The sequence below is a fragment of the Erythrolamprus reginae genome, chromosome 4, assembly GCF_031021105.1.
Source record: "Erythrolamprus reginae isolate rEryReg1 chromosome 4, rEryReg1.hap1, whole genome shotgun sequence".
NCBI lineage: Eukaryota > Metazoa > Chordata > Lepidosauria > Squamata > Dipsadidae > Erythrolamprus > Erythrolamprus reginae.
Genome location: NC_091953.1, coordinates 8498571 through 8511143, shown reverse-complemented (window position 1 = coordinate 8511143; position 12573 = coordinate 8498571). Strand labels below are relative to the sequence as shown.

Sequence of the window (12573 nt, the reverse complement as noted above, 5' to 3'; positions counted from 1 at the left end):
GTCTACCTGGTATATTTGATCTGTCACTTCATGAGATCCACAAGTTAGCGTTTTAGCAGATCCTGTGAAAGCCAATAAATTCAAGTCGCCTTCCAGTTCAACGTTCAACGGATTAAAAGGAGGATTCCAGCTGGACACGAATAAATTCTACTTTTGCGACTTTAAATGAAAATAAACTAAAATGTTCTTGTTCCTGATTTCAGCAGCAGAAAGTTCTGTGCTTGTAAGAATTAAAGGCCCTGTTCCCAAAGCACAAAACGAAACAGTGAATCATCCCAATTATGGCTTTTTCTCATTTTTCTGCGAAATGTTTAAAAGACCGTGGGTGATGTTCGAGTTCTTGTGAAGAAGGGACTGAAAAAAGAAAATTCCAATTTAAGAACAGGACTCAAAGCTGTTGATAAGTGTAGGGAAGCAGAGCCAGAAATGTGTCATTTATTAACAACTGAAAAATGTACGTAGGTTTTCATGTACGCAGGAAATGGAGTCTGTCCATTTAAAAAAAACCATTGCTCACAGTATATAGCAGTGCAATGTCAGTGTTCTTTTACTTCTGGACTTCAACTCCCAGAATTCTGGAGCCTACATGGAATTCTGGGAGTTGAAGTCCACAAGTCATAAAAGAGCCATCATTCCCCACCCCTGTACTAAATCAACAGCATGAATATTTGAAACTTTAAGTTCATACAGGCTTCAAAAGGAAAACAAATAAATAAAAATAGAAACCAGTACACAATGAGGGTTTTTAGTGGGTATACACACAGTAAAATACATAATGAAGATTATAGAGGATATACTCATAGTAAAGTATATCTAAGAAAGAAGAGAAGAGTAGATATAGGAATAGAACATATCAATGAAAGAATAGAGGAAGAGATATAGGAATAGAAGAAAGGTATAGGAGAGCAATAGGACAGGGGATGGAAGGCACTCTAGTGCACTTGTACTCGCCCCTTACTGACCTCTTAGGAATCTGGATAGGTCAACCGTAGATAATCTAAGGGTAAAGTGTTGGGGGTTTGGGGGATGACACTATGGAGTGCGGTAATGAGTTCCACGCTTCGACAACTCGGTTATATTTTTTACAGTCAAGTTTGGAGCAGTTAATATTAGGTTTAAATCTGTTGTGTGCTCTTGTGTTGTTGTGGTTGAAGCTGAAGTAGTCGCCGACAGGCAGGTCGTTGCAGCATATGATCTTGTGGGCAATACTTAGATCTTGTTTAAGGCGTCTTAGTTCTAAGCTTTCTAGGCCCAGGATTGAAAGTCTAGCCTAGTAGGGAATTCTATTTCGAGTGGAGGAGTGAAGGGCTCTTCTGGTGAAGTATCTTTGGACATTTTCAAGGGTGTTGATGTCTGAGATGTGATATGGGTTCCAAACAGATGAGCTGTATTCGAGGATGGGTCTGGCAAAAGTTTTGTAAGTTCTGGTAAGCAGTGTGAGATTGCCAGAGCAGAAGCTACGTAGGATTAGGTTTACAACTCTTGAAGCCTTCTTGGCTATGTTGTTGCACTGGTCTTTGGCACTTAAGTCTTTTGTTATTAGTATACCAAGGCCTTTAACCAATTTTTACAGATGGCGATACAGAAAAAGAAAAATTAGTTCTGGTTATTTAATTTATTTACATGTTTGCTTTGCTTTTTACCCCCTTTGTCAATCAATATTACAATATCTAAATCAATACAAACCAAATAGTTCATTATCAACCTTTAAAAAGTTATTATTTGAATAACGTTATCCTTCTTACTTTTATATCTAATTCGTAATTATACACTAATTTTGTTCTTTCCTTGTTTCTAACCAAAATGAGTTCCAGGGAACTTTGACTTTCAATCCAGGGAATCCCCTTTCGTGCTTCCCGGTGGAGAAACACAGCTGTGTCTCTCGCTGTTTGGGAAAACAACGAATAGAATGATGTGACAGCGAGAAAGCACTGTGGGAACAATGTGTCACTTGGAAAAATTGTTTTCACGTCCCCCGATTTTCGGAGTGGCTGAATCAGCCTATTGATCGAGACACAAATCTCTTTCCTCTTCGTCATCCAGTCTGCTTAATTGTCTCCCCCCCCCTGGTTTTTGCATCTCCTTCTGTTTCCACCATGTGGTCCAGAATCCTGTTTCCCACCGAGCTAAACCAGTGCTTCCTATGAATCATTAGTTAATGGCCAGAGTTATGGCTCCCTTGGAAAAATAATATTTCTGTCCAAAATAGGAATTATGTGTCTGTGTACACAGACTGGGATTTACAAAACAAGGCCTCGTGCAGTGGTGTCTGGGGCTTGGGTCGTTATGCGTCAATCAAATGAGGCAAGATGATGGACAGGGCTTCGGTGTCCACTCCAGACATGGTATTCTGCTGGTTTGGACCGGTTCAGGAAAACCCTTAGCGGCAATGCCTCCTGCCACATGAATCCCAGTGACCGGTTGGGTTTCACAGAGTCAGCCTTCTCCAGGTCTCGTCAACTAGACAATATCGTTTGGCGGGACCTAGGGGTAGAGCCTTCTCTGTGGTGGTCCCGGCCCTCTGGAACCAGGTCCCCTAAGAGATTCATACTGCCCCCACCCTCCTCGCCTCCCATAATCAGCTTGGTGCATGTGTGAAAGGCGTGCGTATGAATAAAGTACATGTGGGAGAGGCTATTTTTGGCTATGAACAGTATCACAAGCCTTCCCTTAGCACTTTAAACCCCTAAATTACAATTTCCCATCCCCTTAACAACCATTTAAATTATTACCATCTTTATTTATTAAAGTTTATTTAAAAAATCTTTATTAAAGGCAGTTTGGCGATGACATATGATGTCATCGAGTGGGAAAAACCGTGGTCTAGGGGAAAAAACTGCGAAGTATTTTTTTAATTAATATTTTTGAAAAACCGTGGTATAAACTTTTCACGAACCAACCCACACTCAGTAAAAGACCTTGGAATACTAATATCGAATGACCTAAGTGCTAAAGCCCACTGCAACAATATCGCCAAAAAAAGCTTCTAGAGTTGTTAACCTGATCCTACGCAGCTTCTGCTCCGGCAATCTCACACTACTCACAAGACCCTACAAAACTTTTGCCAGACCCATCCTAGACTACTGCTCATCTGTCTGGAACCCATACCACATCTCAGACATCAACACCCTTGAAAACGTCCAAAGATATTTCACCAGAAGAGCCCTTCACTCCTGCACTCGAAACAGAATATTCTACGAAAATAGACTAACAATCCTGGGCCTAGAAAGCCTAGAACTACGGCGCCTAAAACACGATTTGAGTATTGCCCACAAGATCATATGCTACAACGTCCTACCGGTCAATGACTACTTCAGCTTCAACTGCAACAACACAAGAGCACGCAACAGATTCAAACTTAATAAGAACCACTCCAAACTTGACTGTAAAAAATATGACTTTAACAATTGAGTTGTCGAAGCGTGGAACTCATTACTGGACTCAGTAGTGTCAACCCCTAACCCCCAACATTTCTCCCTTAGACTCTCCACGATTGACCTCTCCAGATTCCTAAGAGGTCAGTAAGGGGCGTACATAAGTGCACTAGTGTGCCTTTAGTCCCCTGTCCAATTGTCTTTCTTTTCTCTCACATTTCATATATATTCTCTTCCTTTCATATATCCTCTCCTCTAAGTTCACTTTTACCCTTATATATATTACTACATGTCTATTTGTCTTCCTATGTATTTGTGTATTGGACAAATGAATAAATGAAAATGAAATGAATTCGAACCTGCAAAAATCGAGGGAACACTGTATATTTGGGTTTAGCTGCCCGAAATGAAGATAAATCCATCCATGTTCCTACTAATGCGGGAAGAATGGTTCTAGCCGGCAGGAGAACAAAATATCCCGCTGCTATTTAATCAGACCTTGTTTATTTTGCCTTCCTCTATTTTAGGTGCTCCTAAATGACCCGCTCTACATTGGCCTCAAACACAAGCGAGTTCGTGGGAAACAGTACGATGACTTGCTGGATGAGTTTATGCAAGCGGTGGCTAAAAAGTGAGTAAGGCTTCTTCGCTCAGTCGGATGCTTTAGGGAGAGATTGACACATGTAAACAAGCCAGCGTTCCACTTGCCGATTTGAAGCAGAGACAAAACTGTAGGCACAGATGCCCCCGTGGGTGGTCTGGGAATGACCCCTTTGGATGTAGGCCCTCTTAAGTCTTGTTTATTTATGTGGTAGAGCAGGAACAATTTCCTATTTGTGGGGCAGGATATCCGGATGTGAAAAATATTATCTCCCATGGATTTCTGAGGTTAAAGCCAGGCCCAGAGATTACTACTTTTTGTTAAAGTAATTGCTCACAGTTAAGGTGTATGGGAATGATTTTGGGGAAGACTTACAAGCAAGACAACCACCATGTAACAGTTTGGAAAAATAATGTGGGGTTCCCATTGAAGCTGTGGTTTCCTCCCATGAGATTCCTAAAGAGGCCCCACGGAGGCTTCTCCCCGCCTTTTCTGGCCCTGTTTCCTCCCATGAGATTCCTAGAGAGGCCCCTGGAGGCTTCTCCCCACCTTTTTTGGCCTTGTCTCTTCCCAGTAGATTCCTAGAAAGGCCCCACGGAGGCTTCTCTCTGCCTTTTCCGGCCCTATTTCCTCCCATGAGATTCCAAGAGAAGCCCCACGGAGGCTTCTCCCAACTTTTCCGGCCCTGTTTCCTCCCAGGAGATTCCTAGAAAGGCCCCACGGAGGCTTCTCCCCGCCTTTTCCGGCCCTATTTCCTCCCATGACATTCCTAGAGAGGCCCCACGGAGGCTTCTCCCCGCCTTTTCCGGCCCTGTTTCCTCCCAGGAGATTCCTAGAGAGGCCACACAGAGGCTTCTCCCTCCCATTGAAGCTGTGGTTACACAAGAATAAAGTCTCCGCAGCCTGCACTGGGTACTGATCAGTTTCCGGTCACAATTCAAAGTGTTAGTAATGACCTATAAAGCCCTACGTGGCATCAGACCAGAATACCTTCAGGACCGTCTTCTGCCGCATGAATCCCAGCGACCGATAAGGTCCCACAGAGTTGGCCTTCTCCGGGTCCCGTCAACTAAACAATGTTGTCTGGCGGGACCCAGGGGAAGAGCCTTCTTTGTGGCAGCCCCGGCCCTCTGGAATCAACTCCCCCCGGAGATTAGAACTGCCCCCACCCTCCTTGCCTTTCGTAAGTTACTAAAGACCCACCTATGTCGCCAGGCATGGGGGAACTGAGATATTCCCCAGGCTTACTCATGGTATGATTGTGTTGTGTTGTATTCCAATGTTGGCATGTTTGTGTGTATGTCTGCTTTAATAACAGGGTTTTTTTTAAATGTTTTTTAATTATTAGATTTGTCTTGAATTGTTTTATTGTTGTTGTGAGCCGCCCCGAGTCTACGGAGGGGGGCGGCATACAAATCAAATCAAATCAAATAAATAAATAAATAAATAAATAAATAAATTTGCTACAATGTCACTATTTTGTTGTGAGCCGTCCTGAGTCTGCGGAGAGGGGTGGCATACAAGTCTAATAAATTAAATTAAAAAATTAAATTAAATTAAATTATTAAATTAAATTAAATTAAATTAAATTAAATATAATTAAATTAAATTAAATAATTAAATATAATTAAATTAAATTAAATAATTAAATATAATTAAATTAAATTAAATTAATATTTTTTTAAAAGAGAGAGAAAAAAAATAGAGATAGAGATGGAGATATGATTAACCTATGGGCCATATCAACCTACAGGTTCAAACACATATTAGAATAGAATAGAATAATTTATTCTTTATTTATGAGCCTTGGTGGCGCAGTGGTTAGAGTGCAGTGCTGCAAGCTGCTTCTGCTGTCTGCTGGCTGTAGTTCACCAGTTAAAATGTCACCAAGCTCAATGTTGACTCAGCCTTCCATCCTTCTGAGGTGGGTAAAATGAGGACCCAGATTGTTGGGGGCAAGAGGGTGATTCTGTAAACTGCTTAGAGAGGTTCTCTAAAGCACTGTGAAGCAATATATGTCTAAGATTTTTAGTGCTCTTTAAGATTGGTTGTTTTCAATGAGAAATTTCTTTGCCAAACTTGGTAATGTCATTAGTCTAGTAGCACTGATGATGCTACCTGGTTTGGTAAAGAATATAATAATAGGACGGGGTGGGATGGGATGAATGGAGTGGAGTGGAATGGAATAGAATAGAACAGAATAGAATAGAATAGAATAGAATTCTTTACTGTCCAAGTGTGATTGGACACACAAGGAATTTGTCTTTGGTGCATATGCTCTCAGTGTCCATGAAAGAAAAGATACATTTGTCAAGAATCATGAGGTACAACACTTAACGATAGTCATAGGGGTCAAATAATCAATCAGAAAACAATCAATATTATTTATTTCTTCGCTATTTAATACTTTATTTTTCTACCAAAAAACTCCATCTAAATCAATGTTTCGCAACAACTACTCTATAAACTGGTTGAACTTCAACTCCCCGAATTGTAGGAGTTGGAATCCACCGATCTGCAATTTGCTGAAGTTGAAGAACACTGATTTAAACTCACCAAAAATGATTACAAATAACCGAGCCAGATTATAATGAAAAACATTAAATGTCAACATTTAAAATATAATTGAATAAAAAGATGAGAGAATTAGAAATGAAATAGGGATTTCGTGAAGCAACACATCAATGGAAACTTAATAAATTAATTGAAATGGTACTTAGCAGCAAATCAGCAAGGAAGACTCTTAGCAAATAAAAAATGCCTTTGACTGCCAAAACAAGATAGAAAGATTGGTCTCTCTGAGCAGGAAGCTGATCCGGGAACCACCCAATTTTTGCCAAATGTGCCTCCAGGAATAAAAAATAGACTTGCCTTCCCTGAGAAATTTCATCAAAAGTTGGTTTATTTGGGATCATATCCTTCAAAAGGCTTCATCCCACGTCATAGAAGGAATTTATATGTCCTCAACTTCGTTTCCGCCCACGATATTCCTTGGCTGATGGGGGAGAAGTGCTCAAGTTATAAAAGTCTCTTTCATGTCAAGTTCAGTTCTACAACTCTCCAATCTTCGTGGACAGCTATGAGTGTCACCCAGAAAGTAATGCACCACATTTTTTTCTTCAACAATTATTTACTGAACACAATGAAACTTACATACTGTGCATAAAAACATAGAAACATGGAAGTCTGATGGCAGAAAAAGACCTCATGGTCCATCTAGTCTGCCCTTTTACTATTTTCTGTATTTTATCTTAGGATGGATATATGTTTATCCCAGGCATGTTTAAATTCAATTACTGTGGATTTATCTACCATGTCTGCTGGAAGTTTGTTCCAAGGATCTCCTACTCTTTCAGTAAAATAATATTTTCTCATGTTGCTTTTGATCTTTTCCCCAACTAACTTCAGATTGTGTCCCCTTGTTCTTGTGTTCACTTTCCTATTAAAAACACTTCCCTCCTGGACCTTATTTAACCCTTTAACATATTTAAATGTTTCGATCATGTCCCCCCTTTTCCTTCTGTCCTCCAGACTATACAGATTGAGTTCATGAAGTCTTTCCTGATACGTTTTAGGCTTAAGACCTTCCACCATTCTTGTAGCCTGTCTTTGGACCCGTTCAATTTTGTCAATATCTTTTTGTAGGTGAGGTCTCCAGAACTGAACACAGTATTCCAAATGTGGTCTCACCAGCGCTCTATATAAAGGGATCACAATCTCCCTCTTCCTGCTTGTTATTGTTAATGGCAAGTATTCTGAGCAGAGACAGTTTACAAGCGGTGTGCCACAAGGGTCTGTTCTTGGTCCTATTCTTTTTAATAGGTTTGTGAGTGACATAGAGAAAGGTTTGGTAGGGTAGGTTTGCCTATTTGCCGATGACTCTAAAGTGTGCAATAGGGTTGATATTCCTGGAGGCGTCTGTAATATGGTAAATGATTTAGCTTTACTAGATAAATGGTCAAAGCAATGGAAACTACAGTTTAATGTTTCCAAATGTAAAATAATGCACTTGGGGAAAAGGAATCCTCAATATGAGTATTGTATTGGCAGTTCTGTGTTAGCAAAAACTTCAGAAGAGTAGGATTTAGGGGTATTGATTTCTGACAGTCTCAAAATGGGTTAACAGTGCAGTCAGGCGGTAAGAAAAGCAAGTAGGATGCTTGGCTGCATAGCTAGAGGTATAACAAGCAGGAAGAGGGAGATTATGATCCCGCTATATAGAGTGCTGGTGAGACCACATTTGGAATACTGTGTTCAGTTCTGGTGACCTCACCTACAAAAAGATATTGACAAAATTGAACGGGTCCAAAGACGGTCTAAAAGAATGGTGGAAGGTCTTAAGCATAAAACATATCAGGAAAGACTTCATGAACTCAATCTGTATAGTCTGGAGGACAGAAGTAAAAGGGGGGACATGATCGAAACATTTAAATATGTTAAAGGGTTAAATAAGGTCCAGGAGGGAAGTGTTTTTAATAGGAAAGTGAACACAAGAACAAGGGGACACAATCTGAAGTTAGTTGGGGGAAAGATCAAAAGCAACATGAGAAAATATTATTTGACTGAAAGAGGAGTAGATCCTTGGAACAAACTTCCAGCAGACGTGGTTGATAAACCCACAGTAACTGAATTTAAACATGCCTGGGATAAACATATATCCATCCTAAGATAAAATACAGAAAATAGTATAAGGGCAGAATCGATAGGCCATGAGGTCTTTTTCTGCTGTCAGTCTTCTATGTTTCTATGTTAATTAGCCTGGAGATGCGCTTCAAGGATTGGCACCATTTTCTCTGGTTGACTGCCAGTGTTTGATAGGTGATGATGGGACAAATGGCAGGGCCAGACAGAGGACTTGGGGTTATGTACCTAAAGCCAGATTCAACCGTCATGATAAAAGCCCAAGATAAATAGATATGTCAGGAAGAGTATCCCAGGCCAACATTTATCGCTCTGTTTTGGAAACGTACTTCCTACAAAAGGTATTTGTTGATGTCCATTTTGATGGAGTTTGAGAATACATTGCAGATCGTTAACCGTGAATGATGTCTTTTGGCTGCCTCTGCTTTGGGCAATCTTGGGAACTGGAAGTCAAAGGGGTGATGTAGGTGACCTTAGAATACTGTCAAGGGAACAATATACAGTGACTCTTAGTTCCTGTCTGAGGCACAAAGCCATCTGGGTGACCTTGGGCTATTCAGCCGTAAGAAGCAAGCAATGGCACATCACCTCTGAAAAAGTTTGCCAAGGAAAACAAAACAAAATATCTGTCCAGGGGACACCGGAAATGAGAGTGTCCAGAAATATTTCACAAAAAGAGTCCTTCACTCCTCTTCCTGCAACAAAATACAGTGATACCTCGTCTTATGAACTTAATTGGTTCCGGGATGAGGTTTGTAAGCTGAAAAGTTTGTAAGACGAAATAATGTTTCCCATAGGAATCAATGGAAAAGCGATTAATGCGTGCAAGCCCAAAACTCACCCCTTTTGCCAGCCGAAGCACCCGTTTTTACGCTGCTGGGATTCCGCTGAGGCTCCCCTCCATGGGAAACCCCACCTCCGGACTTCTGTGTTTTTGTGATGCTGCAGGGGAATGCCAGCAGGGGAATCCCAGCAGCAGAAAAATGGTTGCTTCGCTGGCAACGGAAGTCTGGAAGTGGGGTTTCCAGCGAGGGGAGCCTCAGTGAAATTGCAGCATCGCAAAAACACGGAAGTCCTCGAAACCCCACCTCTGGACTTCCATGTTTTTGTGATGCTGAGATTTTGTTGAGGCTCCCCTCGCTTGGAAACCCCACCTCCGGACTTCCGTTGCCAGTGAAGCACCCGTTTTTGCGCTGCTGGGATTCCCCTGCAGCATTGCAAAAACCTGGAAGTCCGGAGGTGGTGTTTCCCATGGAGGGGAGCCTCAGGAGAATCCCAGCAGCGCAAAAACTGGCGCTTCGCTGGCAACAGACGTCCGGAGGCAGGGCATCCCGGTGGCGACGGCTTGGGTTTGTAAGGTGAAAATAGTTTGGAAGAAGAGGCAAAAAAATCTTAAACCCTGGGTATGTATATAGAAAAGTTTGTATGACAGGGGTTTGTAAGACAAGGTACCTTACTCCACCAGAATTTCTGAAATTAGACAATTTACAACTATGTTCGCCTCCGAACTGATCTAACCATAGTTCACAAAATCATATACCAAAATGTCCTTCCTGTTAGTGACTACTTCACCTTCAACCACAGCAACACGCGAGCACGTAACAGATTCAAACTAAATTTAAACCTCTCCAAACTAGACTGCAGAAAATACGACTTCAGCAATAGAGTGGTCAACGCCTGGAATTCATTACCTGACTTCACTACCAACCCCAAAATCTTCAACCTTAGATTGTCTACAATTGACCTCTCCCCGTTTCTAAGAGGTTTGCAAGGGGCGTGCATAAGCGCACTCCTCTGCTTAGCGTCCCTGTCCTTCGAGTCTTCGGAGAAGGGCGGCATACAAATCTAAATAATAATAATAATAATAATAATAATAATAATAATAATATCCTATTGTCAAAGTTCAGGATGGAGGTGTTTTTAATAGGAACGTGAACACAAGAACAAGGGGGCACAATCTGAGGTTAGTTGGGGGAAAGATCAGAAGCAACGTAAGAAAATATTATTTTACCGAAAGAGTAGTAAATGCTTGGAACAAACTTCCAGCATACACGGTTGGTAACTGAATTTAAACATGCCTGGGATAAACATATATCCATCCTAAGATAAAATACAAAAAATAGTATAAGGGCAGACTAGATGGACCATGAGGTCTTTTTCTGTCGTCAATCTTCTATGTTTCTGTTTCTATATCTTTTTTAAATCATTACTGTACTTTCTATGTTAAACTACTATCCTATACTTAATTGACAGAAAGAAAGAAGGAAGGAAGGAAGGAAGGAAGAAAGAAAGAAAGAAAGAAAGAAAGAAAGAAAGAAAGAAAGAAAGAAAGAAAGAAGGCTTTTAAGGAGGGAGAGAGGAAGGAAGGAAAGAAAGAAAGAAAAAAGGCTTTTTAGGAGGGAGAGAGGAAGGAAGGAAGGAAGGAAGGAAGGAAGGAAGGAAGGAAGGAAGGAAGGAAGGAAGGAAGGAAGGGGGTTTGTGCATTCATGAAACAAAGAAAAAAATAGATCTAAGGATGTTATAGATCAGAGGTGGGTTCCTACTAGTTCGGACCAGTTCTATAGTCAGTTCTGTAGGTGGTGCCACAGGCGCCGCCATCTTGTTTTTAGTACATCTTTTTTTAGTACTGCACATGTGCACGCAAAGGACACCCGCATCCTTGAATGAACCAGCAGTAGCAGAAACCAGAACCCTTGTGTTATAGATATGGATGAGGGTTGTCTAATTGTTTGGAAATGATGAAACCCAGAGAGCAGGAGAGGTAGAAGAAGAGAGAGGGAGAAAGAGAGTGTGGGAAAGGAAGAGGGAGGGAGGGAAGAAGGAAGGAAGGAAAAACAGAAAGGAAGGAAGGAGAGAGAGAGAAAGGAAAAACAGAGAAAGGAAGGAAGGAGAGAGAGAGAAAGGAAAAACAAAGGAAGGAAGGAGAGAGAGAGGAAGGAAGGAAGGAGAGAGAGAGAAAGGAAAAATAGAGAAAGGAAGGAAGGAGAGAGAGGAAGGAAGGAAGGAGAGAGAGAGAAAGGAAAAATAGAGAAAGGAAGGAAGGAGAGAGAGAGAAAGGAAAAACAGAGAAAGGAAGGAAGGAAAGAAGGAAGGAAGGAGAGAGAAAGGAAAAACAGAGGAAGAAAGAAAGAAGAAAGAAGGAAGGAAAGAAAGAAGGAAAAAAGAAAAGAAAGAATACATTTTTAAAAATTTAATAGCTGCACTCTGCTGTCACAGTGGTTTTGTTCTTGAAGCTTTTCTTTCTCTGGAAATCTTCAAGAGGGTCCTTGCCCTGGGTTGGGGGTTGCATTAGATAACCTCGATTACTTTCAATTCCGTTATTCTGATTCTTAAAGCGAAACTCAGCCCCAGCTGCTTAGCACACTTTCCGCTCCATCTAGCAAAAGTTAGCCCAGAAATAATGGAGTGAGACTTAATTAAAAGATTAATTTAAATCCCCTTGATCTCAAGAGAACAAAGGCCTGGATTCTTTGTGAGATAATGAAGCCACACAAGAGTTACAAGTAGAAACTTGCAGAGGACGCTGTCTCTCTTATGGAAGAATTCCAGTTGGTTGTTTTGTTTTTTGTTTTGTTTTTTAAAAATAATCTATTTGCCCATCACTTTGATAGGCACAATCTGTTGTTGTTGTTTTAAAAAATGTTGAGTTCGGATGAGAAAATGCATGGAAATTAAGAGTTTCATTAATCAGTAGACCAGCGCAACACGGTGGACCTCATATACTTAGACTTCAGCAAAGCTTTCGACAAGGTCGACCACTATCTCCTAATCAACAAATTAGAAAAATGCAGAGTAGACTATACAACACATGCAGATGGATCAATAGCTGGCTGACCAACTGCACCCAACGAGTTGTCCTCAGCGGTTCCAAATCCACATGGAAGAATGTAGGCAGTGGGGTACCACAGGGTTCAGTCCTGGGCCCTGTGCTCTTCAACATTTTCATCAACGACTTTG

General features: G+C 41.1%; 1 protein-coding gene across 1 annotated transcript in view; it reads left to right on the top strand.

The window, feature by feature from the left end:
• ME3 (malic enzyme 3) overlaps positions 1-12573 on the top strand; it is a 101500-nt gene that overhangs the window by 68010 nt on the left and 20917 nt on the right. Inside the window, exon 7 of the mRNA XM_070749571.1 lies at positions 3902-4005. Within this exon, the coding sequence (XP_070605672.1) occupies positions 3902-4005 (104 nt within the window). The remainder of the gene's footprint in view (positions 1-3901; positions 4006-12573) is intronic.